Below are 27,099 nucleotides of genomic sequence, written 5' to 3' on the forward strand. Positions count from 1 at the left end.
CATTCACCTGGGGACTGGGGGGAATCCCTATCCAGTCCTGGGTGAAACCTGAAGATTTACAGAGAGTGGGAAAGTTGTGAAATTTCTGGAGGGCTCTAAGCAAGTCTGGCTGGGCAAGTCTAACCTGAACCCAAATTCTCCGCAGGCCTCTTGGAGAGACTCAAAACCCCTTGTGTGGAACCTGGAACCACCCAGAAGCTGCCCCCAGTCTAAAGCTGGTTTACTTAAGTGGGGGCTTCCTGAGGCTGCTCCAAACCCTGAAGCCATAGAGACTGGGAAAAGGCCCTGAGTTTGAACTGAGCACCCTGATACCATTTCCAGAGGTGCCAACCTCCTTTGGGCTGATTTATAGATTAGCACAGAGACTTTTGATTTCCAGATTCTACCTTTCCAGTATGTCAGGAGAATAGCCTCAAGTTAACTCTTCCCCTGGCCCAATTCTGTCAAATTACCACTGATCCATTCAGTCCCTAGACATCCTATTCCTGAGATTAGGGCTCTAATTCTGTTGCTCCCTCAGAAATCAACAAGTGCTAGTTCTTTGCATCTGGGACCCATCCTTCCTCCTTTATTCCTTCCCAATCCCATGCTATGTTCCATAAACTAAAAACCTATATGCTCATGCAAGAGAAAGAACAATAGAACCATGACTAAATGTGGGACATCATTTAGGGCTACTCAAAACCTACCCCCCAAAAAAACCCCAAAACCTTCAGACACACTGTGAAATTGGTCTAGAGTAATGCAAATATCAAGTTAGTGCTAATTTATGATAAACAAAAAACCCCACAAAATAATGATCCCAAAGGGGGATTCTTCAGATGTTAAGGATTTTCCTTACACGACTACAAAGGGCAGAAGAACATTAGTTGGCCCCATCTATTTATTCAGCTCATCTCAAATTGGACCTAACAGTCCTAATGGCCTTAGACATCTCTAAACAGCTCTACCCATTTGAGTATAACTAATCTGAGCATTCATAGATGGGTTTGGTCTATCTACAAATGGGCAGGTGTTCACAGATAGACTGTAACATATATAAATAATGTCCTGCCTTTTCTTTCCTTTTTAACACCATCACAGAATAACTCATGATTGATTGCGTATGATTTTTTGTATTTGTGTTTTGCTTTTTGGGGTTTTGCTTTTTTTTTTTTTTACAAAAATATCTGTGAAAACTTTTCTGGGGATAAAAGAGTGCAAGAAAATAAAACCTTAGAAAAATAGGTGTTTTTTTTAATTCTACCTCAAAATAAACTATATACATCTGAAACGCTATAGATCTATTCTACCAATAGATTCCTCTATCTGAAAAAAAATAAGAGTTAAAAAAAATAATTGCCCATTTCAGATCCATGTTTTATCCAGCTGAAAGTTCTTGAGCTGCCAATGGTCTCAAAGTGGGGGGCGGCACCCCTTTTGTTCCTCCCCCGGCCCCCAGCCCCTGTCCCTACTCCGCCTCACTGAAAGTCTGAGTCCAAGATTTCCTGAAGCATCTTGCTGACTTGCTTTGGCTGTCCAGCAGCACAGTCCTGCAGTCGAGTCCCCATTTGCTCATAGAGGCTCTTGGTCAGCTGACACACCACACTGCGGATGTTGCCACTATGTCCTGGCAGGACCCCGTTCCCAATCATGTTGTTCAGGAAGTACCAGAGAACAGGGAGGACATGTCTTTCCACACCCTGAGGCTTCAGAGAGTAGACTGAAGTCACAAGCACTGTGGGGCAAAGAAGACAGAAAGCAGCCTGAGTCATGACTTGTCTCCCACTGCCGCTTCCCACCTTCTATGTCAGCCACAGGTCAGCCAGAACTGGCCAGCCGAAACAAGGCAGCTCTACCATGCTGTGGGTCAAGCTGACTGCCGCTCCACCCCCCAATTCCATGCACCAGCCCCGACCCAGACACTCATGTTGGCACAATCAAGAAACCTGGGAGAACAAGAGGAATCAGGACACACGTGGTCACCTGGAAAATTGAAAGGAAAAGTTGAGGGTAAGACACAACCTGGCTTGCTAGGTCCTCATTACAATATCCCTCTGCAATCTGAGTCCATCCTCCATTTAATGCTCATTTCACATTATTCCCCTTCATCTACTCAATGTTCCAGCCACACTTACTGTCTTGCTATTCTACAAACTCCATATTCCATCTCTTACCTCTCTGTCCCCATGCTTGGAAGGTGCTGCCTCCTCAAATTTGAATCTTTCTCTTTCCTTAAGGTTAAGCCTCTAAATCAAAGATTTTCCTGATTCCCAGTTGTTAAAGTTTTGACCCCTTCAATTCATCTTGTATCTACTTACCTATTTACTTGGTATGTCCCCCAATACATTATCAAAACAAAAGCATTTATTAAGTGCCTACTATGTGCCTAACACTGTACTAAGTGCTAGGGCTGCAGAGAAAGACAAAAATAGTCCCTATTCTCTAGGAAGTCTAGTGGGGAAAACAACATGGAAACAATGATGTACAAACAAAATATAGACAAGATAAATTGGAGATAATCACAGAAGAAAGAAACTAGTGTTAAGGAGGACTGGGAAGGCCGGTTGGAGAAGGTAGGATATTAACTAAGAAGAAATCCAGGAAGCCAGGAGGCAGGAAGGAAAGAATTCTAGGCCTAGGTGATAATCAGTGAAAATGCTCTAAGTTGGGAAATGGGGTGTCTTGTTTGAGGAATAGCAAGGAGGACAGTATCACTGGACCACAGGGTACGTGGAACAGTGGAAGGTAAAAGAAAATTGGAAAGGTAGGGAGAGGGCTAAGTCATGAAGGGCTTTGAATGATAAACAGAAGATTTTGTATTTGATCCTGGAGGTAATAGGGAGCTCCTAGAGTTTATTGAATAGGTAGGTGACATGGTCAGACCTGTACTTTAGGAACATCACTTTGGCAGCTGAGTGGAGGATGGACTAGAGTTGGAAGAGACTTGTGGCAGGTAGGTCCATCAGCAGACTATTGCCATAGTCCTAGCATGAGATGAGGAGGGCCTGCAGCAGGATGGTGGCAGTATCAGAGGAGAGAAGGGGGAATATACAAGAGATTCTGTAAAGACAAAATCAATGAATCTTGGCAACAAATTGGATATGGGGGTGGTGAGAGACTGAGGGGTTGAGAATGACACCTAGGTTTTGAGCCTGGGAGGCTAGAAGGATAGTGGAAATAGAGGAGAGTTTAGAAGGGGAGAGGGTATAGGGGGAAAGAAAGTTATTCCAGTTTTGGACATACTGAGTTTGAGACGTCAATGGGAACACCAGTTCAAGATGTCCAATAGACAGTTGGTAATGTGAGACTGCAGGTTAGGACTGGATAAATAATTTTAAGAATCATCTATAGAGAGATGATTAATGGATCTATGGGAGCTAATGAAATCACCGAACAAAACAGTATAGAGGGAGAAAAGAAGGGAGCCCAGGACAGAGTCTTAGGGGACACTCATGTTAGCAGGCATGATTTGAATGAAGATGCAGCCAAGGAGATGGAGAAAGAGTAGTCAGATAGGTAGGAAGGACCAGGAGAGCGTGGTTTCCCAAAAACCTAGAGAAAAGAAGGTATCAAGAAGAAAATACTGGCGTGTCAAAGACTGCATGTTATAAACTCATTTAGGACAGAGACCATTTTCCACTTTATCTTTTTATTTCTATTCTTAGCACATAGCATAGTGCCTTGCACATAGCAGGTTATTAATCTATACTTGCTAAATTGAATGAAATTGAATCCAACTAATTCTGTGACCTTGGGTAAGTTGTGTTAATCTCTCTGCCTATTATGACCAGGATTATGAGGGGTCTCTGAAGTTGATCAGGTCCCACTGGTTAAAAGGAAAGGTCCAGAGATGGTGAAGATATCATAGCAAGCAGGTCTATTTTCAGCATCTGCTAGTTTCACCTAAGATAGACAGACAGACAGACAGACAGACAGACAGACAGACAGACAGATAGATAGATAGATAGATAGATAGATAGATATGGAGCATTTATTAAGCACTTATTATGGGCCAAGGCACTGTGCTAAGGGCTGGAGATACAAATGACATGAAAGTATGGTGGAGGCCTGGATGAAGATAAGACAAAGCCAAAACTGAACTGTCAGAGCTCAAGCTGGTTCCAGGGATGGAATCCAATGTTCCAGTGTGGAGAGGAGATAGAGATGATGGCCTGAGTGAAGAAAGCATGTTGTGGAATTGGCCTGGAGTGTGGCGGAAACTTCAATCTAGGCCAGATAAAACTAAAGCTAGCCTATCAGAGTTCAAGGTGGTTCTTGGGTTAGAATCCAAGGTGCCAAGGGAGTGATGATGGCCTGAGAGAAGATGGTATGGAAATGGTCAGAAAATGCAGTTGGAGAGGAGAGAGATGTTGTGGAGATAGAATGACAAGGTCTGGCATCTGATTTGACACGTGGAGTAACTAAATGAGAAGAGTCTTGGGTGACACCAAGATTGCAAACCTGGGTGACTGGATGGATACTCTTGCCCTTGACAGTAACAGGGAAGTTCAGTCAGAGCTGCCCCATGATGGGATGAGTGACCTAGGGAAGTAATGAATTCTCCTTCACTGGAGCTGTCCAAGCAGTAGCTGGATGAATACATGCTGGGGAATTCCTCTATAGGGAAGAAAGTACTAGAGCTCTCCCTGAGATGCCTTTCCAGCCCTGAGGGATGAGAATTCTAAGATGCTAAGACTCTCCTGTATTACTTCAAAGAGTTTGTGGGGAAAAATAATGAGTTCTATTTCAGACATACTGACTTTGAAACGCCTACAGGAATCAAGCTTGAAACATCTATCCAACAGAAAGTTGGTGATGCGGCACTAGAGCTCAGGAGAGAGACTAGGACCAGAAATGTAGATTTTAGCACCATTTTGCATAGAGATGGTATTCAAATCCATGGGAGTTGATGAGGTTACCAGGTGAGAGAATACATAAAGAAAAGAGAAGCGGGACCAGGGCAATTAATTGGACCTACAGTTAGATAAAGCGATATGGATGATGAGCCAGCAAAAGAGGCTGAGAAGGAATGGTCATACAGGAAGGAGGAGATCCAAGAGAGAGGAGCATCACAAATCCTAAAAGCAAGAGTTCCCAAGACAGAGTGGTCAACAGAGCTAAATGCTACAGAAAAGTCTGAGGACTGAGGACTCAGAAGAGGGTCTTAGATTATATATCATTGATATATATTAATATATAATTAATATATTAATATATCATTGATAACTTTGGAGGGTGTAGCTTCAGTTGAGTGATGAGGTCAAAAACCAGATTGCAGGTTTAGAAGAGAGAGAATGGAAGAGAGAGTATTAAATGAGGAAAGCTTTTTTTTTTTAGTTTGGTGAAGAAAGGAAGGGAGACATAGGATTAGTGAATATGGTAAAATCTAGTTAGGGTTTCTTGAGGATAAGGGAGTCGAGCATATTTGTAGGTGGCAGGGAAGGAACCATTAGATAGGAAGAGAATGAAGACTTAGAGTGAGCAGAGGGAGGAGCAATCTACTAGAAAAGGTAATTAGATATGGGGTGTCAAGAGTGCACATAAAGACTTAATGGGGAGGATCATCTTTTTATCAGAGATTGAAGTAAAGGAGGAAACAATGGGGGATGGTGTCAAAGGGTTGTAAGAAACCATTGAGGGCTTGTGAGATAAGGAGAGCAGAACAAAGGGGATTTTATGTTGAATAGCCTTGAAGTCAGTAAAATATGAGGGGATGATCTCAGTTGAGAAGGTCATAGACGGGATGCCAAGGAAGGACTGAGAAAAGATGAGAAGGTTTGGAATAGTCATGGTGGGAGATTCCTCTCTCAATTAGAGAGAAATAAAAGTATTATCTTGATACAGTTAAGGGCCCAGTTGGCAACGGATAACGAGTCTGGCGTGGACCCAGTTAGCATGGTTATGACTTACTCCAGTTCAATTCAGCAGTGTCAGAGTAGAAGAGTTAAAGAGGCAAGTGGCAGGAATAATCCAGCATTAGGGTTTGGCAAGATAGGAGCAGCTATAGGAGGATGGGGGGAAATGATTCCAAGGCAGAGAACAATAGAGAGGTCAACGGGTTCCCCAAGGAGTGAGGCTGGGTGTCTGGAATGGGAGTGAAGGCCTGAGGAGCAGAAAGACTGGACGTCACAGTGAGGATGAAGAAGCAGCTGAGGAGGGTTGAGGAATGGGAGGGAGCGCTGTGACAGAAGGACGAGAGTAGCTGCAGCTGTCACCCCCACTTGGATGAGCCTCTTCTTTACCAGCCCTGAGCTATGGTCCTTGGTCTCCAACGCAGGGGTGGATGCTTCCATTTGGATGTCCTGCCATCACCTGAAACTGGACATGTCTTCAACTGAAACCATCCCATGCCTCTTGAATCTTGAGTGTTACAGAAAATGGTGCTATCAGATTTCAGCATAAGTGAATGTTGTATTTTGTCAAGGCTTTTAAATCCAACCATTAATATAAATCATATGGTTTGGAATGTTTTTGTTTTTTATATGATCAATTATGTTGATTATTTTCCTAAAGTGCTTCTTCATCCTCACTGTGACTTCCTTCTGACTTCCCTGTTCTCTGTTCCCTACTTTTCTGTCACTTGAGAACAGGCCTTCTGAGTTATCCTCAACTCTTCTCTCTCTCTCTCGTCTCTACACAGCCATTCAGTCACCCTTCCCTCTCAATCCTTCTTCTGTAACTGGTCTCCCTGAAAGACTCTTCCTTCTGAACTCCCTTCTCAATTCTTCTTCCTCATAAAAAAATCGCCTTTCCAGTCAGACTGGTCCACTCACCATCTCCCAAACTCTTCACACATTCCTACCTCTATATCTTTCTATACAATGTTCTCTTCACCTGGAATGTCCTCCCCATTCATTCGACAAAAGTACATACTATGTGTGCCAGGTACCATGCTTTTTTGTCTATCTGAAAAGATAGACCCTTTGGTCAAGGCTAAGGCCAAATCCTACATTCCCCCAATGCCTTCCTCACTACCCCTATCCCCCATTGACCTCTCCGGCCTCTGAAACCCTAGAGCATACCTAAAACAAAGAATAAGAACCAGAGACCAATATCACTAATGAATATTGGTTAAAACATTTAAATAAGATCTTAGACAAAAAAAAGTAATAAACCACCATAGCAATATATTCAAGAAATAATTCACCAAATCAAATTAAAGATATACTAAGGATACAGGGTAGTTCCACTTTAGGAAAATAATCAACATAATTAATCATATAAAAAACAAAAACATTCCAAACCGCATGATTTATATTAATGGTTGGATTTAAAAGCCTTGACAGAATACAACATTCACTTATGCTGAAATCTGATAGCACCATTTTCTGTAACATTCATTTTACACTTAGCGTATGCTACCTCTCATACTGGTGGTTGTTGTTGTTCAGTTATTTCAATAGTGTCCGACTCTTTGTGACCCCATTTGGGGTTTTCTCAGCAGAGACACTAGAGTGTTTTCCATTTCCTTCTCCAGCTCATTTTACAGATGAGGAAACTGAGGCAAGCTGGGTTAAGTGACTTGCCCAGGGTCACACAGCTAGTCAGTGTCTGAGGCCAGATTTGAACTCAGGAAGATGAGTCTTCCTGACTCCAGGCCTAGCACCCTATCCACTGCACCACCTAGCTAGCTGTCCCTAACTGCCTAAATTGGTAGCTATTTATTTAGAAGTGTGTCTAATCTCCCCAAAAATAATGATTTGTTTACTGACAGGAATTATAGAATATTAAAGTCAGAAAGGACTTTAAAGATTACTTAATCCAACCTCCTTATTTTTCAGATGAGGAAATCGACATTCTAAACAGAGAAGTGACTTGCTCAAGGTCACAAAGCAAGTCAACCAGATCCCAGGCTTCCTGACTCTCATTCCATGGGTCTTCCTACTTTAAACACTGCCTCCCAGCTAGACTGCCTCTAAGCGCCTTGAGGATAGGGGCTGGATCTGATAATGCTCTGTACCACCTCCCTCCCCCAGGGCTTACAACATAATAGGCATTCATTAAATATCTATTAATATATTTATTATGTTGGGGGAAATGGAAAAAAGGAGTAAAGGGATAGGTCTGGGACTTAACTAAGAAAAGAAGGGAGAAGGGGGATAAGATTTCCATGGCACCTACTATGTATGTACCAGGGCACAAAGGGGCGGCTAGGTGACACAGTGGATAGAATGCCAGGCCTGGAGTTAAGAAGATTCATCTTCCTGAGTTCAAATCTGGCCTCAGATCCTTCTTAGCTGTGTTACCCTGGGCAAGTCACTTAACCTTGTTTGCTTCAGTTTCCTCATCTCTAAAAATGAGCTGGAGAAAGAAATGTCAAACCATTCCAGTATCTTTGCCAAGAAAACCCCCAAAGGGGTCATGAAGAGTTGGACATGACTGAAACAACTGAATAACAACAAATATGCCAGGAAAAATAAATAAATGTGCCAGGCACTGTGGTGATCCTCACAACAATTCTATGAGATAGGTGCTGTTATTTTACAATTGAGGAAACTGAGGTAGACAGATATTAAGTGGCTTGCCAGGGTTGCATAGCTAGGAAGAGTCTGAGGCTATATTTGAACTGAGGTCTGCATGACTCCAAGCCCAGCACTCTATCCACTGAGCCTCCTAGCTGCAAAGAACACTGATAGTTAAAGGTGTCAAATAATGAGGAAAAAAATCTACCTTGGATACTAAAGAATTGAAATGAAGGCAATGGGAATTGTATTCTAGGAAGGATCCAACAGGACAGGACTAGCCACTTAAAGCTATTTGTAAAAAAACAAAAACAAAAAAAAACACAAAGAAAACAGGATATCCAAGGTTTTTGTTCTCCCTGGAGTTTAGAGAATTCCCTGGGCCAGACAAGGGACAGAAGATAGCTTTCACCCTTGCCTCTGGATTATCAGGTTCTGTCTATCAGATGCCTGCCTCAGGTCATGATTGTCAAAGACCAACCAGTTATTGTTTGGCAAAAACCTGACCTGTTATTGGCCAGCATTATCCTCTCCGTCGCATCGAGAAGGATACAGCTTCCAGGTAGGTGTATCCAAATGAACCCAGAGGGGCAAACATTTGCCACAGCCAAATAATTTCACACTACTGCTGACCTAATCACCAATGGCAGGATGAAGAAAGGACTAATGATTCTATAATCACCTCTTCTGCCGGCTGATCCGCCCATGAGCCTCAGAGTGAGGCCCAGTACCAGGATGGGATGGTGTCCACAAAGCAGGTCAGGCTGTCAGGCAGGGATGGCAGACCCTGGTCATGTGCTCCCTCTGACGTCAAGTAAGCACAGGTTATATCCTGACAGAGCCACAAGATAATGCACAAGTGCTTTCCTGCAAGGCCTAGCCCTGTCCACAATGGATGACCAGATCAGCTGGGAAATGTGGGACTGAAGGAGATAGCAGCACCCAATCCAGTAATATTTGAACTGTGATTACCATCTGCTCTTTCAGCAGGCTGTATTTTCCTAGATCATAGGATCATGGTTTTAGAACTGGAAGTGACCTCGGAGACCACATATCTAGTCCCACTCCCTCATTTTACAGGTAAAGAAACTGAGCCTCAGAAAGCTTCAGTGACTTGCCCAAGGTCACACAGCAGAGAAGTAAGGAGAATTAGAACCCATGCCCTCTGACTTCAGACCCAGAAGTTCACTCCATGGGCAGCAATGCAATAGGGCTGGCCAGGAGGCGCTCAGGATCAGGAGTCCAGCTAAGCAGTGGATACCAGAGATCTAGAAAAGGAAGCAGTCGATCCCAAGGACGTCAGCTAAGATTGGGAGAAGCAAGTGTAAGTCAGCTGAGGACAGAACAAAGGAGACCAGAAGAATTCAGCACAGGCAGCATTGGCAAGCAAGAAACACCACAAGGAAATGCTGGTCCTGGGCTGAAGGTGGTGGAGAACCTGCGGCCTCCAGGCCACATGTGGCCCTCTAGGTCCTCCAGCGCAGCCCGTTGACTGAATCTAAACCTCACTGAAGTTTTGAAGTTTCATTTGAAGTTTTCAAACTCAGTCAACGGACCGCACTTGAGGACCTAGAGGGCCACATGTGGCCTGGAGGCCGCAGGTTCCCTACCCTTGGTCTAAGTCTAGTATCTGCTCTGCCTTATCCTGCCTTCCTAGGAGCAATCTTCTGCCCAAAAATATTGTCACAAGCAGGCAGTGAGAGACACGCTGATGAATCCTGTCTGTGACTAAGGCAGTGACGGATGCTTACTCCAGTCCCTACAGATTAATGCCAAGCACAAGTGCCAACTCCACTGATTCCAAAGTCACTCATGCTCCCTGGCACACCACTCTCCACTTGAGAAGACGAGATCCTTTCAAACTCAGTCATGTGAATGCATTTCAGACTGGAAGAAGAGCCATCTACTTCCCTTATATCCCAGTGATACAACCCCTTCCACCCTCACTTTTTGTTCCAGCGCCCCGGCCTCCATTTCTGTTCATATTTTCTTTGCTGAAAAAGTGGGAGGACAGCCAACTCGGAGCCGAGCACTGTGATTGTAGGAATTGGCCATCGGTGGTCTTTCTAGCTGACTGATACTGCAGAGGCCCTCCTGGGAACCATCACAGTGCAGAAAGGCCCATTAAGCTTAGGCTTAAATGTAGCTGGGGATAATTAGCAAGAGATTTACTTCTATTAAGCCAGGCTTTTATTGGCCATCTCTCCGTGTCAGTTGAAATTACCATCTCCTCTGTCCATGGCTAGCACTGGGTTTAATGAAGAGTGACTTCGGGGGGAGAAACAGCTGCCATTTTTAGTCTCTTGGAACAGGATGGAAAAATTACAATAAAGTTCAAGGATTGGAGGAAATGATGATCACTCTTTCTAGGCTGAAGCAGATTGTCTGCATGAGGTCAGAAAAGAATGTCCCCAAATCAGGAATTAGTGCATCTAAGCTGAGAGCTCATGGCCTTGTAAAGAATCTAGTGCTCTCCCCCTCCATTCCCATATATTTCTGCATCCCCCCAGCATGCCCCCACATCATTGCTGTTGTCATTGTGGCACCAGGGTGGCAATGGGACTGGCTCAGGGGTCCAGGACAAAAGCAGGGGTTGCTGATGCTATAAATTAGCTGGGCCAGTAGTTAAATCTAGAGGAGTTATCAATGTCAAGGAAGAGGAGACAGGAGTAATCCATCAGACTTAGGCAGACAAGAATTCTAGAGTCCATAGACAGGGCAAATGAGGTCCAGAGTGCAGACTAGCAAACTAGGGAACAATGAGGCTGGGGCCTAAACAGAGGGTCTGAGCAACATGGAGTAAGGGATAGAGGACAAAGTCAGGACAACAAGGAATTAGGATCTAGGCAAACAAAGAAAGTAATATGCATAGGGCATAAGCAGCAAGAATAGTGTCTAATGCTGAGACAAAGGCTCTGTGAGCCAGGGACAGAATAGATATCAGACTGTGGGTGAGCATCAACCCATCGGTGGAAACAAATTGGTTTCCCTGGTTGAAATGCAAGTGTTGGAGCCTTAGATAAAAGATTTAGAGCTGGAAAGGTCCTTAGAGGTTATGTAGTCCAAGCAAATCCCTGATTTAGCAGATGAGGAAACTGGGGAACAGAGAAATTAAGTTATTTGCCTAAAATCACACCCAAGGAATAAGTGACAGAATTGGGATTTGAAGTCAAAGTTCTATGACTGCAAATTCAGAATTCTTTCCACTGTACCATACTGCCTCCCCAAGGCAATTCTGGCCAACAACTCCCTTGCATAGCTGAGAGTGGCTATACTCACCTTTCCATTGCCTAGCATCTTTATCATAACTAGAGAGTTGAATTCTGTGTCTATAAACACTGTGCTCATTTCTACCCCCCCAAGGGATATTTTTTACTAGATTTGGTGGGGGGTGGGGTACAAGGGTTTCAAAGCAATATCCATATCATTCCTCTGGAATTCCTCTCTGATTAAAATTGGCAGACTGACAGGACTTTAAGCCAGGTCTGAAACTGAAATTCATACATTATCAGATGTAAGCCATAACACACCAAAATCTCTGAAGAATGGAGATTGTGAAGAACCCAAATGGCAATAGAGAATCTCAGAGAATATCAACAGACTGCCACATGTTAACCACGAGGATGTGTACACTAAGAGACATAACAAAAATTGGGACACTAATGCATCGTTGGTGGAGTTAGCACTGATCCAACCATTCTGGAGAGCAATTTGGAACTATGCCCAAAGGGTTATAAAATTGTGCATACCCTCTGACCCAGCAATAGCACTACTAGGTCCATATCCCATTGAGATTGCAAAAAGGGGGCAGGGTGACGGAGCTAATTGTACAAAAATACTTACAGTAGTTCCTTTTGTGGTGGCAAAGAATTGGAAATTGAGGGGATATCCATCAATGAGAAATGGCTGAATAAGTTGTGGTATATGATTGAATCAAATACTATTGTGGCATAAGAAATGACAAGTGGGTTGATTTCGGAAAAACATGGAAAGACTTACATGAACTGATGCAGATTGAAATAAGCAGAACCAGGAGAATGTTGTACACAGTAACAGCAATATTGTAGGATAATCAACTGTGACTGACTCAGATATTCTCAGCAATACAATAATTCAAGACAATTCCAAAGGACTTATCATGAAAAATGCTACCCACCTCCAAAGAAAGAACTTAAGGAGTCCAGATACAGATTGAAGCATACTGTTTTATACTTTGATTTTTTCTCTATGTTTTCTTTCACAACATGACTAATGTGGAAATATGTTGTGCATGATTACGCATATATAAGCTCTACCAGATTGCTTACCATCTCAGGGAAGGGGGAAGGAAGGGACAGGATTTGAAACTCAATTTTCTAGAAAGAACATTAAAAATCATTTTTATATGCAATTGGGAAAAAACAAAATAGTATTTAAAATAAGGAGTTAGGTGATTTTGTGAGAGTGAGGGATAAAAGTCTCAGAATGTTAAAGGCTCAAGAAGAAGGACTCTAGCACATGGGGTAGACCCTTTGAGGATGATTTGTGAGAGGGTATGGATAAGAATTGCAAAGGAAAGCCCAGCGTGAATGGGTTGCAATCTGAACTGTTGGGGGGGTGTACAATGAGATCACTGAAACAACTAAGTAAGTGTGGATTCCAAAGAATGGAATAGGAGGTTTCCTCACTCTAGGAGTCACTGGGCTATTTGCAGTAAACAAGTTCTACAACTGGCTCCTGCTTGTACACCCATCCGCAACAGCTGCTCTCCTCCATCGGAGAGATGGTTAAGTCCAGTATCTTCAAAAACAGTTGTATCATCACGGAAGGGGTACCCTTTCATGATGTCATAAGCAGGCCCAGGTCTGTCCCATATCAGGTCTACCAATACTAAAGTTTACAGCATATCTCATCTGCTTAGGCAGACCTGGTCTCGCTAGATCTCCTCTGTTAAAACTTCTGAAACTGACCGTAAACATTGCTTTATAAAAATGTTTCTTGTTTATGGGTTTTTTTTAATCTTTAAAAACAATGTTGGGGCAGCTAGGTGGCTCAGTGGATAGAGCTCCAACTTTGGAATCAGAAGGACCTGAGTTCAAATCTGGCCTCAGACGCTTGACACTTACTAGCTGTGTGACCCTGGGCAAGTCACTTAACCCCATTGCCTAGCTACAAACAAACGAACAAACAAACAAAAAACCATGTTATGGTATCTTTTCATTTTGTGTCACCTTCTTTTTCAAATCAATTCCTCTTCTTCCCCAGAGAGTCACTTCTTATAAAAAGAGATTTAAAAAGGTGAGGGAGGTGAGGAAGCAACTCAGCAAAACTGGCCAGCCTCAGTCCTCGTCCTTCTTGGCCTCTCTATAGCATCTGACACTGCTGACTGCCCTCTCCTCCTGGACATTCCCTCTAGGGTTTGATGAGACGCCTCTCTCTTGGTTCTCCTCCTACCTCTCTGAACAGTCCTTCTCAGTCTCCCTCGTTGAGTCATCATTCACATCATCCCCTCTAACTGTGGCTCTCCCCCAAAGCTCCATCCGGGGCCCCCTTCTGTTCACATTGTCATCTGATGACTTCCTCAGTTCCCATGTGGTAACTACCTCTCTTCATGGGTGACTCGCAAGTCTATTTATCCAGTATTCCATTCTCTTTCTGGAGCTCCAGTCCAGTATCACAAACTGCCCATTAGGCATTTTGAATTGGATATCACAGAGGTATCTCAAACTCGGCATGTCCAAAATAGGACTCATCTTATACACACACACACACACACACACACACACACACACACCTCTTCCATACTTCTCTATTATTGACAAGTACAACACTATCCTTCCAGTCACCCACCTTTGAAATATCCATGTCATCCTGGACCCTCACTCTCGGTCACTCTATTTTCACTCAGTTACCACATCTTGTCATTTCTATCTCTTCATTATCTCTCACATACATCCCTTTCTCTCTGCTTACATAACCACTGTACAAAGTCAGGCTGTCGTCACCTGGACTATTAAAATAGCCTCCTATTTCATCTTCCTGCCTCAAGCCTATCCGCACAGATATCAGAGTGATTTCACTAAAGTTGTAGGTTCAAACACATTACCTGCCTATTCAATAAACTCCAGTGGCCCCTATTGCCTCTAGAATAAAATATAAATGCTTCTGGGTTTATAGCTATTCATGACCTAGCCCCTTCCTACCTTTCCAGTCTTCTGACACATTTCCCCCCTTCCATGTACTCTGCAATCCAGCCATACTTGCATACTCAATATTCTGTATACACAATACCCCATATCTCCTCCTCTCTCTTTATGGAATACACTCCTTCCTCACCTTCACCTCTTGGAATCCCTGATTTCCTTCATGATTCAACTCAAGCTCTGTCTCCTACATTATACCTTTCTTGACCTCTCCCCAGTTGCAACTGCTAGTGCCTTCCCTCTCAAAACTACCTTATATTCATTTTGCATATATTCTGTACGTACTTATATGCAAATATTCTGCACGAACTTACACATTTGTACAAGTTGTCTCCTCCATTAGAATATTGACTCCATGGCAACAGTCAATGTTGGAGGAATTTTGGAAAGAGACATATGAATACATTGTTGGTAGAGCTATGAAATGATACAACCATTTTGGAAAGCAATTTGGAATTATGTTAATAAAGTGACTTTAAAAGAGTGCATATTTTGAACCAGAGACTCCATTACTGAGCCTATGCCTCAAGGAAGTTATTGGTAAGAAAAAAGTCATGGCATTCCAAAATATTTACAGCAACACTTTTTATGATAGCTAAGAACTGGAAACAAAGCAGATGCCCAACAATTGGGGAATGGTTAAACAAAGGTGGCATACAATGTCATGGAATATTACTGTGCTATAAGAAATGATGTGTGTGATGATTACAGAGAAAGCATGGAAAGATCTATATGAACTGATACAGAGTGAAGTAAGCAGAGCCAAGAAAACAATATGCACATTAACTACAACAATGCAAATGGAAAGAACACCACAGCAAAAAATCAAAAGTGAGTATAACCAAATTATAAAGATCAAGTAGGACTCTAAAGAAGAGCTATGAGAACATACCCCGCCCAACCCACCCGTTTGTGGAGGTGGGAGGCCTATGGGTTTGTGCAATGCACATGTTTTTGGACTTTTTCAATGTTATTAATCATCTGTGATGACTTTTTCTTTCTCTTTGGAAAAGTACTATTTGTCATATGGAATGGCTTTTAGGGAGGTGGTGGGAGAAGGATGCATGGGTTACTATGGTGATGTAAGAAACAATATATTTTAAAAAACTTCTTTCTAAAAAAATGAATATTAGCTCCTTGGGGACAGGGCCTGTTTCCATTCTTTTCTTTGTATTCCCAGGTCTTAGCACAGTGCCTAGTGCACAGTAGGCACTTAGTGAGTTTTGTTGACTGGCTGAGTGATTGACAGGATAGGCAAGGTTCCACACCCATAGTCCTCTCACCAATGCTAGAGAGGGAGGAGCATTTCCAAGAAGACCTTTTTCATCTCTTTCACTGTCAGTGGCAGACAGTTGGAATTGCAGGGTTGAGTTCAATCCTCTCTGAGCAGTAAAGTATTACTAACCGGGCTAGCGGTAGATACTGCGGCAAATTTAATTCCTCACGGAGGCGTAGGGGAAGAATACAAGACTCGGAGCAAGACACTCTGAATTCAAGTCCCAGCTCTGACCTTGTATGACCTTGGATAAGTCTTTTCCCCTCCACAGAATCAAGTCCCTTACATGTAAACTGTATTCTACAGCCCAAGGCTTAGACTCCTTAGTCCCCAAGGCGCCTTCTGACTCCAACACCCTTCAGTGAGTTAGTGAGTAACACAACCAAGATACGAGGATCATGAATACAAGGTCTGGATGGTAGAGAACTGTTTCCTCTTTATTAGCTTCACTCACCATCGAAGGGCAAAAAGTCAAATAGTGTGCCAGGTTCGATATGAAAGGTAGGTAAAAAAAATTCTTCTGAATCAATTTCATCAATCGAACCAGGGTGGGAAAAGGAGCCCCTGGGTCAGTGAACACACTGCAGTCCAAGAGTGAAACGCCTCTGAGCTCACTTTCTATCTCTACCACATGCAAGAAGCTAAACTTGGGGCAGCTTATCTTAGCTGAAATCTGAATAGCTTGGCATGACAAGCACAGCCTGCTTTCTTACACTCTATTCTCAGAAACGATGTCAGAAAGAACCATGAAAAATGGTTCCTGTTAACCTCCAGATGAGTTTTGGTAAAGTATTCTCTAAAAGGATTTGAACAAATAGTTACCAAAAGAAGTATTGTAAGAATGTTCCAAACCACTAATAATAAGAAAAACGCAAATTAAAACAACTCTGAGGTTTCACCTCTCATAAAGTAAATTGGTAAGGATAATAAAAGATGAAAACAGTCAGTGTTGGAGGGGCTGCAAAAAGACAGGCACACTGACAGCCTGTGGCTGAAAGTGTGAACTGGTCTAACCCTTCCAGAAACCATTTGAATTATTTTGGAAAAATTACTTTTAAAAAAGAGGAAAGGACCTATTTGTACTAAGATATTTATAGTAGCTCTTTTTTGGGGTAGCTAAGAATTAAAAATTGAGGGGATGCCCATCAATTGGGGAATGACTGAATAAGTTGTGGTATATGAATATAATGGAATACTATTGTGAAATAAGAAATGATGAACAGGCAGATTTCAGAAAAACCTGGAAAGACTTGTATGAACTGATGCTGAATGAAGTGAGCAGAACCAGGAGAACATTGTACACAGTAACAGCAATACTATACAATGATCAACTGTGAATGACTTGACTTTTCTCAGCAATGCAATGATCCATGACAATCCCAAAGGACTCATTATGAAAAATGCTATCCACCTCCAGAGGAAGAACTGATGTTGTCTGAATACAGACTGAAGCATACTGCTTTTTCCTTCCTTTCTTCCTTCTTTCTTTCTGTCTTCCTATACAAAATGACTAATATGGAAATATTTTACATGATTAACATATATAACCTCTATCAGATTGCTTACTGTCTCAGGGAGTGGGGAGGGGAAGGAGGGAGGGATAGAATTTGGAACTCAAAACTTCAAAAAAATCAACTAATATTAAAATTTATTTTTACATGTAATTGGGGGAAATAAAATATTATTTAAAAAAAAAGAAAAGTGACTAAACTATATATAACCTCGAGATCCCACCCCTAGTTATATATTTCAGTGAGGTCAAAGTCATAAAAATAAAGGTCTCATATATACCAAAACATTCATAGCTGCATCTTTTATAGAAGGAAAGAATTGGAAACAAAGTAGATGCCCATTAATTGGGAATGACTGAACAAACTGTGGAATATGCATGTGATGAAATATTACTGCAAAAGAGAAATGACAAAAGTGAGAAATTTAGAGAAATATGGGAAGACTTGTATGAACTGATTCAGGGTAAAGTCTGCAGAACCAGTAAAATGGCGTATATAATGACTTACAAAAAAGTAAATGAAAAGAACAATAAGACAAAGCCAAATGCCATACAATTATGATGCCGAATTTTGGTCCCAGAGATGAAAAAAATGCATTTCCTTCTTTTCATGTCTTTTCACTTACATATACTTATATGTAGAATACTGTGTTGGCTAGTTTTTCTTTTTTTTGTTGTTTTTTGTTTTTTTGGGTTTTTTTAGGCAATTAGGGGTTAAGTGACTTGCCCAGGGACACACAGCTAGTAAGTGTTTGGTCTGAGGCCAGATTTGAACGCAGATCCTCCTGACTTCAGGGCTGGTGCTCTATCCACTGTGGCACCTAGCTGCCCTGGGCTAATTTTTCTTAACTGTTTTCCTTTGTTACAAGGAAATAGTCACTGGGAGGAAGAGGTAAGAGAAAGATCCAGGAATGGGGGAAGAGGTATATCCAGAAATGACTGTATTATAAAAACAAAAGGCATCAATCATAGATATGTATGTGTGTCTGTGTGTATATATATACATATGTAATATATCATATACATCTATATTATATACATATATGTGTATAGATAGATAGATATTTTTAAATTTGGTTAATCCCAAGTCAACAATTTTTCCTTATTACCACCAGGAGGCATTCATACATCAATAAGATGAAATGCTTGGAGAAATGTATATTTCAACTCTTTTAGAAATAGGGTAAACTAAGGAACGGAAAGTTTAAAGTAGTTAGAAATGAAAGGGCAGGAGTTTTTAGGCACCATGGGAGGGATACATCAGCAAAAGGTAGAATGCCATGATATGGGGATCTTGAAGCAATGGGTTTCTTACCTGATAGACGCTGTGTGATGTCACACATTGCTCGGCCACTCAGGAAACAAAGCCGACCCGCAAATGCTTGTAGCAGGGAAAAGTTGTCTGAAAGGGATAGATTGAAATAGTGACAATATAGACATTTCTTGTGTTTCTGGAGCACTTTGTCCCCAGGGTGTAAAGTATCCACTAATAGAAAAGGACACTCTCTGAAAAACCAAAGGGATTCTTTCAGGTCAGTAAGGCACCTCTAATATCATGAAGTGGAAATTTACCACATAGGATAGCAGTAGTCAGAGGAAGCTGGTAGCACAGTCACTCTCTCCTGAAAGTCACTAAGTCACACTCACTCTCTGCAACAACCTATGAGGGTCACCTACAAGACAGCTGGGGTAGGTATTATTCAATCCATTTTGTAGACTGAGTCTATGCAATTCACCTTTATATGTAATTCTGAACCTGGACTGTGGAGGTGACTATACATGCCATCAAGTACAGCCACCTTCAAGACAGCTTGGAAACATAGTGGACAGAACTCTGGACCCAGACTCCAGAGGACCTGAGTTCAAATTCTGTCTCAAACACTTTTTAGTTGTGCGACTCTAGGCAAATCATTTCACCTCTCTGAGCCTCAGTTTCCTCATATGTAAAATGAGGGGACTGGACTTGATAGCTCCCTTCCAGCTCTAAATCTGGAATCCTATGAATAATTTCTAAAACTCTATGATCCTCTTAAAAATGAAAAAAATTGAGGCCAAGAAATTGACAGGAAGAAAAGAAACAAGCATTTATGAAGCACCTATTATGTGCCAGGCACTGTGCTAAGTGTTTTATAAATGTTATCTCATTCGATCCCTACAACCACCCTGGAAAGGAAATGCTATTATTATTCCCACTTTACAGTTGAGGAAACTGAGGAAGGCAGAGGTTAAGTGACTTGACCAGGGTCACATAGCTGGTTAAATATCTGAGGCTGCATTTGAACTCAGGTCTTCTTAACTCCAGGCCCAAAGAGCCACCTAGCTGCCTCTAAGTCACCAGAGGAGCCTCAAAGAAGTCACTCAGCAAGTTAGCTGCAGACGGAGAATTTTCTAATTCAGTTCTCCTGACCTCTAATTCCTTCCCCATGATATTATGTTGTGTTTCTTTAGCTGCCTCAGATTAAATTTTGTCTTGTGTGTAAGAAGCTCCCTAAAGTCAGAGGCCATGACCAGCTACACAAAAAACTGCTAAGTCTTAGAAATTTCTCTCTGTCTCTGTATGTGTGTCTCTCTGTCCCTCTGTCTGCGTGAGTGTGTGTGTGTGTGTGTGTGTGTGTGTCTCTGTCTCTCTGCCTCTGTCTCTGTCTCCCTCTCTCCCTCTTTCTCTCCCTCCTCCCTTCCCTTCTCCCTCTCGTCCTGGCCCAGATGCCCGGGGCTTTTTCAGTCCTAGTATCTCCTATAGTACAGAAAGGAGAACAGGCTGAACTCTTTCACACTAAGCTATTATTAGTATTACCTCTGGAAAGAACTTTATAAAGAAAGTACAGTGTAAAGGGGCATCAGAGAAGGAGAAATGATCAACCCAAAGGAATGATTGAATTGTAGGCACTGGTGGGAGAAATCTCCTATTATTTCACCTATAAGTAAACTCAGTCCCAGCAGGAACCACAACCATTTTTTAAAATTTCAATTCAATTTCATTCCACGTTTCCTAAATATCTTCTATATACCAGCCACTGTGTTAGGTACCGGGGATGCGAAGATGGAAAAAACAGTATGTCCCCTATAGTCAAGGAGAAATCCAGACAGGTTGCTATAAGAACAACGAGGAGTAAAAGGCCACTCTTAGCTGGATGAGGAAACCGAAGGAAGGGAGTATGTCACATCATCATGCCTAGCTGTGCCTTGAACCCACCAGCATTGGTTAAATAAATATTAACTGATGTGTTGAATTTAGTAACAACTTCATCATCCGTATACTACAATTAGCTCCCCCTTGGGCATCAGTTAAACCAGAGTAGTAAAGCCTGATTCCTAATTTTCTCATGTAAAGGCAGCTACTTAGAAACAGATCTTACATAAAAACAACAACTAGTCCCACAGAGGGTGAGGAAAGTTCGTGATCTGTGGCTTGTTAGCTTGAAGCTGGCCCTGGTGCAATACAAAAACCTGGGTTCAAATCCTGACTCTGCTATTTTTTGTTGATGTGACAATGGGATACGTCTCTTTACCTTGCTCAGTCCCAGTTTCTCCACCTGTAAAATGAGGAGGCTGGGTTTGATGATTCCTAAATCCTAAAATCTCCTTTAAGTACACACAGCTGGAATGTTCCTGTCCCACCTTCTGAATGTCAACATGAATATTGGATGGGCACACCCTGACCCCGGGATTTTGCAGAAACACTTTGACAGCTTTAATGAATAGAAGGTAGGACAAGGAAGACGCCCTTTGCTTTCAGTAAAGGTGGAGCTAAAGAGCGTGTCTGCACCTGCAAGTAAGTTGCAAGGGAGATGAGGTGTTATAACAACAAGCCCAAACCAAGGAAGCTTTCTCTGTATCTGAATCATCTGGTCTTCTTCAGGGCTGAATTCCTTTTATCAAGAGTATAAAGACCTGGGGGGCAGCCAGGTGGCAAAGTGGATAGAGCACCAGCCCCGAAGTCAGGAGGACCTGAGTTCAAATCTGGCCTCAGACCAAACACTTGACACTTACTAGCTACGTGACCCTGGGCAAGTCACTTAGCCCCAATTGCCTAAAAAGGAAAAAAAAAAAGAAAAAAAAAGAGTATAAAGACCTGGGACTTCATCTAGGGTATGTGCAAAAGGCATTGAACCGGAAGTTAAGAGACCTAAGTTTTAGTCAAAAGACTAACACTAATGAACTGTGTTAACCTGGAAAAAAGCCACTTTTTCTCTGTATGTCTGTTTCCTCATCTGTAAAACAGGTATAATCAGTGGTATGCTGGTAAATGTTTAACTACTGGCTGGGGGTGGGGAAAGGATTATAACACACAACATACTTTTAAGTTTAATCTACACTATTAACATTTTCTTTAAGTCTAGACAATCAACAAACAATAAACCAAACCTTGATTTGTGGCATTTGCCAATTTATGATGGGTAAATGCTTACACTGAAAATTTAACAACTGGTTTTCCGGAAGGTTCAACTTAGTTCCAGTACACTCCTGGGTATGATATTTATACCAATATTTCAGTGCTCCATCCAATCTATGATCTCTTCAATGTTGGTTCCTCTCTGCAATAGTAGAATCACACCTCACCCAAGTCTTATCCAGCACAACCTGTCCATATTTTCCCACGAATCCTCCTCAAGAAGGGTCCTTTTGAATCTCAAGTCACATGGTTACCAAAGCTACACGTGAGCTGCTGTCCTTCATGCTTGGCTGCATGATTGGTCCATCTCCTTTTCTAGAAAAACATTTCTTTAATTCTATTTTTCCCATTTTTCACACATAATTCATTACTACTTATGTGCTGTAGTTCATTTACATCCACTCTGTATCTCTTCACTGCCCTTTAGATCACTCGCCGTCAAAATTCTCAGAGACTGTGGCATTCCATTATTTGTAGCCATGCAACGTCAGCAGAAGAATATTTATTTAAGTGTACAAGATAGGTTTCTGTTTTGAGGAGCTTGGCATCATTGAAAGCAATGCCCCATTTTTTAAAAATATACTCCAGTACGTCTTTTTGCTCCCATAAATTCTAGACCTAGTTCACTATCCATCTGCAACTTAATGAGCTATCTATCTAGTCAACTGGCATTCTTCATTTACTTGGTTTTTCCTGCATGGATAGTTAGGCCAAACATTTTTGAGTCATTATGGGCCTCCTGGATGAGACACTGCTATGTTTCAGTGCCTGATGCAATTTGCACAAAGTCAGCCACAAACAGGAGCGGTATCAAACTCAAACAGAAAAGCATCCTTGAAGGCTGAATAGTGACTTAGAAAACCACAAATTAACATTATCTATGTTGCATTGTGTTTTTATTTATTTTGGTAAACATTTCCTAATTATATTTTAGGGCAGGAATTAGACAATTCTGAACCAGAAGACTTCTCATCATGTATAGAATCTGTCTCTTCCACTTGGACTCTGCATTTGACATCTTCCATGTCAGTAGTAAACACCTTTGATGGCCATATGTCTCCCTGTTTTATGCTTTCTTTTATATTAACAATCAGAGAGTCACTCTATTATTCAATATTTCAAAGAACCTTGTATGATTTTGATACATACATGTCAGACACCTTTGGAAGAGAGACTTTAAGATGGCATTTTGCTCTATTGAGTCAAATTATTTTTTATAACAAACAAGCAGGATAGTGGGAAACAAACAAGTAGGATAGTGGGATCTTCTTTATCAATATTCTTTAGTCAATTTGTAACTATAAAAAGTATCACTTGAAAAAGGGTAGCTGTCCCTTCTCATATTTTTATTAAGCATTTCCTCAATACATAAGTAGCTTATTCTCATAAAAATTTTGCAGGAATGAAAAAGCAAGCATATAGTTTGGTAGGTACTTCTATCTTTTTTTAAAAATGTTCTGGTAGTAAAAACAACCATGACTTTTTTTTTTTGGCTTGATGTCTTCCCTTTTTCCAATATCTTAAGAATTCCTCCCTGAGTAACATCAAAAACAGCACCTGGCATGTCGTAGGTGCTTAACAATAAATTAATAAATAATTGATTGATTGAAACCTCTAGCACAGACCTTCTTTGCATATATTCGGGTCGAGTCCAGCTATCGTTGGCTTCTTTGTTTCCTTTAGTGCCATTTCTATTTTCTCACACAGGATACCACAGACTGTGATATTAGAGTTTAAATGTAGTTATCCACTGTCACTGATGGAGAAAACACTTTGTTGCAGAAATCATAATAGATCTTTCCCATATTTTATCTCTTTATTATCTCCTTCCCAGTTTCATCATTAAATGTTCTTGGTATGATTTGGCTTAATTGGGTCTCATGTCAAACTTTCTGTAATTCATTTTTCCCTCCCTTGCTTCTCATTGTTTAATCAGCTGATACTGCTCTGCTCTTCATCTACCTCGGTAAGATTTTATTGCCCTTGGTCACTATCTTTCGCCACTTGGCTTGAAGATCAGGAGTTTGCTGGTTGAAATAATTTCTCGGGTCTTCTGTCTTCATAACTGTGGCGATTGCTTTATGTCAAGTAAGCATAAGAAATCATAACAGCTCACGTCAATGTGTGTTCCTTTATCCATTTTCTATTTGGGGAGCATCAATAGCTTTTAAAAATAGGTCAGAATAGAGTTGCCTTAATTGCATGCCTTATCTTCATATTTTCATTCTTTTCTCTAAATTGGTGTTTTTATTTTTGTTCTAAAAGTTCTTTCTCTATGTAGTTAATTCAAAAGTGACTCTCACTTTGATAACCAGTTGTTTCCTGTTCATTCAATTCAAATTAACAAAGGTTTTAATAAATACTTAAGTGTTATTATTCAATAGCCCCTATTATGTGCAAGGCACTGTACTAGACACTGAATATCTAAAGATACAAAGATTTTCATAAAAATGAAACAGTCCTTGACCACAAGGAACTTGTTAGGAAGGTGAAACATGGACACAAATAAGTAAATGCAAAATATATGTAAAGTAATTCCAAGAGAGATGAGAAAGGGGCCAATAACTGGGGGAATCAGGAAATGCCTCATCTAAGAAGCGGCACCTGAATTGTGCACAGAAGGAAACTAGGAATTCCAGGAGGCAAGGTGAGGAGGAAGAGCATTCCAGACACGGGAAGACGGCTTGTGTAAAGTCACAGAGACAGGAGATTGAACATCATGTTAGGGTAAAGTCATTTCCATTGTTTGTGTTGCTTTTAAATGCTCACTCATGTCCAGTGTTTCCTAGAGATGATGCATTGATGTAGGACTTTTATGGACAATACTTGAGCAATCTGTCTCAAAAGCTTGTTTTAAGGAAAGGATTGTACAAATGGAATTTCATCTCTTCTGGTGACTTGCAGAATTTTTTCCCAAATCATTGTTGTATTGAAGTTATTGGTGAATTTCCTTTTGAAACTAAACTGAAAGAAGTCAATCAAACCCTACCTAAGCTTCCCCAGACTCCAAAGGAAGAACCCATGCCTCTCCTTCCATTTGCCCCATAAGTCACTCTTGATTGTAGGCCTCTGTGCTAAGAAAGTCACTCTTGATTGTAGGCCTCTGTGCTAAGAATACAGCCCTCTCACCCCTGCCAGAGTTCCTTTCTAGCCTCAGTGCCAGGGTGCCCTGCACGGAAATAATATCAAATGCCCTTATACTACAGACGGTCAGGAGGTAAGAACTTAGTATGAAGAAACTAGGCAAACAAACACCCATTCCTCAGTGAAAGAGAGGGAGGCATCAATTCCTACCCCTTCTAACCAAACCACAGAGAGACAGCTATGAAAGAAATTTATCCCTGAATTCTAGAACTGGAGGGTACTTTGAAAAATCATCTAGTTAGCTTGACTGAGGTGAACAAACCTCTGAGTCAGTCAACAAGCATTTATTAAGTACCTACAATGTGCCAGGAACTGAGCTGAGTAGTGGGGATACAATCAAGGCAAAAAACAGTCCCTGTTCTCAAGGAGCTCCCATTCTAATGGGTAAGATGACATGTAAATAATTAGATACGTAAAAGATATTTTCACAGTAGATGAAAGTAGTCTGAAAGGGAAAAGTATTATCTGTTGAAATTGAATTCAGGTCTTTGTGACTTAAAGACCACATTGCCTCTATACAAGATAGATACAAAACAAATCCACAGTGATTGGGGATTGGGGACCGCTAACAACTTAGGGAGTCAAGACGGGGCCTCTTAAAGGAGGCAGCAGTTGAGCTAAGCCTTGAATGGGGCTAGGAGCTCAAGAGGCAGTAGTGAAGAGGCAGGCCTGTGAAAGCCTGAACTGAGCTCACCTGGACTAATTAGAATAGGAGAGGGCATCACAGCTCTTAACTTTCTCCTCCTTTTGTCGGGCATCCTAGAATGGTACAGTACTTGCTCACTGGACCCCCTGGAGATGGTCCTCATTTCTGTTTAGCTCTGTGGCTTGCTAGGATGCTGCACTCAAGTCACTTAAGAATCCCAGAATCTTGCACTGGACGGGCCCATAGACATCTCATCTGGTCCTACTTTCTTCTTGTGAGAAGGCCTCCACTTGCCTATCCTGCCTTCATGCCATGTTTTCTCCCCAGGCATCACATACTCTGCCTTTTGCTGGTGACAACTGGGCTGTCAGCACTTCACTCCATACACTTCTCTGACTTCCCAAGGTAGAAAACTCGATGGGCTTGGACCTTGATGGACCTGGCTCTGAGGCCTGGCTCTGATGCTCACGGTGTCCTTTGGAACAAGTCACTTCATTTCTCTCAATTCTAAAACAAGGATGACATCCGCTCCACCACCTTCATAGGCTTGTAGTGAGGAAAGCACTTTGCAAAGTGGCTAAAACACCATATTATGATGACATTACTATTACTCTGAATTCAGAGGCAGCTCTGATAGACTTGGTGTCGGGAAGACCTAAATCTGAATCCTGTCTGAGATACTAAGAATAATACTAAGATACTACGTGGCTCAACAGATAGGTCAGGCCTGGGATCAAAAAGACTCATCTTCCTGAGTTCAAATCTGACCTCAGATACTTCCTAGATGTGTGACCCTGAGCAAGTAACTTAATCCTGTTTGCCTCAGTTTCCTCATCTGTAAAATGAGCTGGAGAAGGAAATGGCAAAGCGCTCCAGTATCTTTGCCAAGAAAACCCGAAATGGAATCACAAAGAGTGGGACACGACTGAAAAATGACCAAACAACAACTGAGATATTTATTAACTGTGCAACCCTGAGCAATTTACTTCTCTGTGCCTCAGTTTCCTCATCTGTAAAATGGGTTGATATAGCACCTACTTAAAAGGTTTGTAGGATCAATTGAGATCAAGGTATCTAAAGCATTTTGCAAAGCTAAAGTGATATATAAATGCTACTGCTGCTGCTGCTACTAATTAAAAGACAACTTTCTCAGGTGCCAGCTACCCCTTCTTTTGGATGCCCAGCCTCCGCCTCAAGGTTGCATCATCAACAAACCATGACTGAGAACATTCCATTCCACCACATAAGTCACTGGGGTTAATGTTACCATCGAATACCTAGAATAGCAATATTTTTATCATCCCTTTTGCTCAATTATGATCTGTTGGTAAGCATTCTACGTGGACCCTTTCAGCCCTCAGCCCAAAACACCAGGAACCAAACTTGTGCAGAGACAGAGACCAGCAACACCCTCAGAGCAGAACTTACCTTTAGCCAACATTTGTAAACCCCAAAGGGACGAGGCTCACCATCCTATCTTCCTCTGTTTTGTTGCTGAGTGCTT

At 41.6% G+C, this 27,099-nt stretch overlaps 1 protein-coding gene across 2 annotated transcripts in view; it reads right to left on the reverse strand.

The window, feature by feature from the left end:
• Positions 1-1,252: 1,252 nt before the first annotated feature.
• The window catches only part of TOGARAM2 (TOG array regulator of axonemal microtubules 2), a 67,606-nt gene continuing 41,759 nt past the window's right edge, over positions 1,253-27,099 (reverse strand). The window contains exons 16-17 of one of the 2 annotated variants that reach the window (XM_027850537.1): positions 18,728-18,814; positions 1,253-1,717 (exon numbers count right to left, since the gene is read on the reverse strand). In XM_027850537.1, the coding sequence (XP_027706338.1) occupies positions 1,461-1,717; positions 18,728-18,814 (344 nt within the window). In that variant the 3' untranslated portion in view covers positions 1,253-1,460. The remainder of the gene's footprint in view (positions 1,718-18,727; positions 18,815-27,099) is intronic. The other variant, XM_027850538.1, reaches the window with a different exon arrangement.

The sequence above is a fragment of the Vombatus ursinus genome, unplaced genomic scaffold (assembly GCF_900497805.2).
Source record: "Vombatus ursinus unplaced genomic scaffold, bare-nosed wombat genome assembly UNPS02009062.1, whole genome shotgun sequence".
NCBI classification, from domain to species: Eukaryota; Metazoa; Chordata; class Mammalia; order Diprotodontia; family Vombatidae; genus Vombatus; species Vombatus ursinus.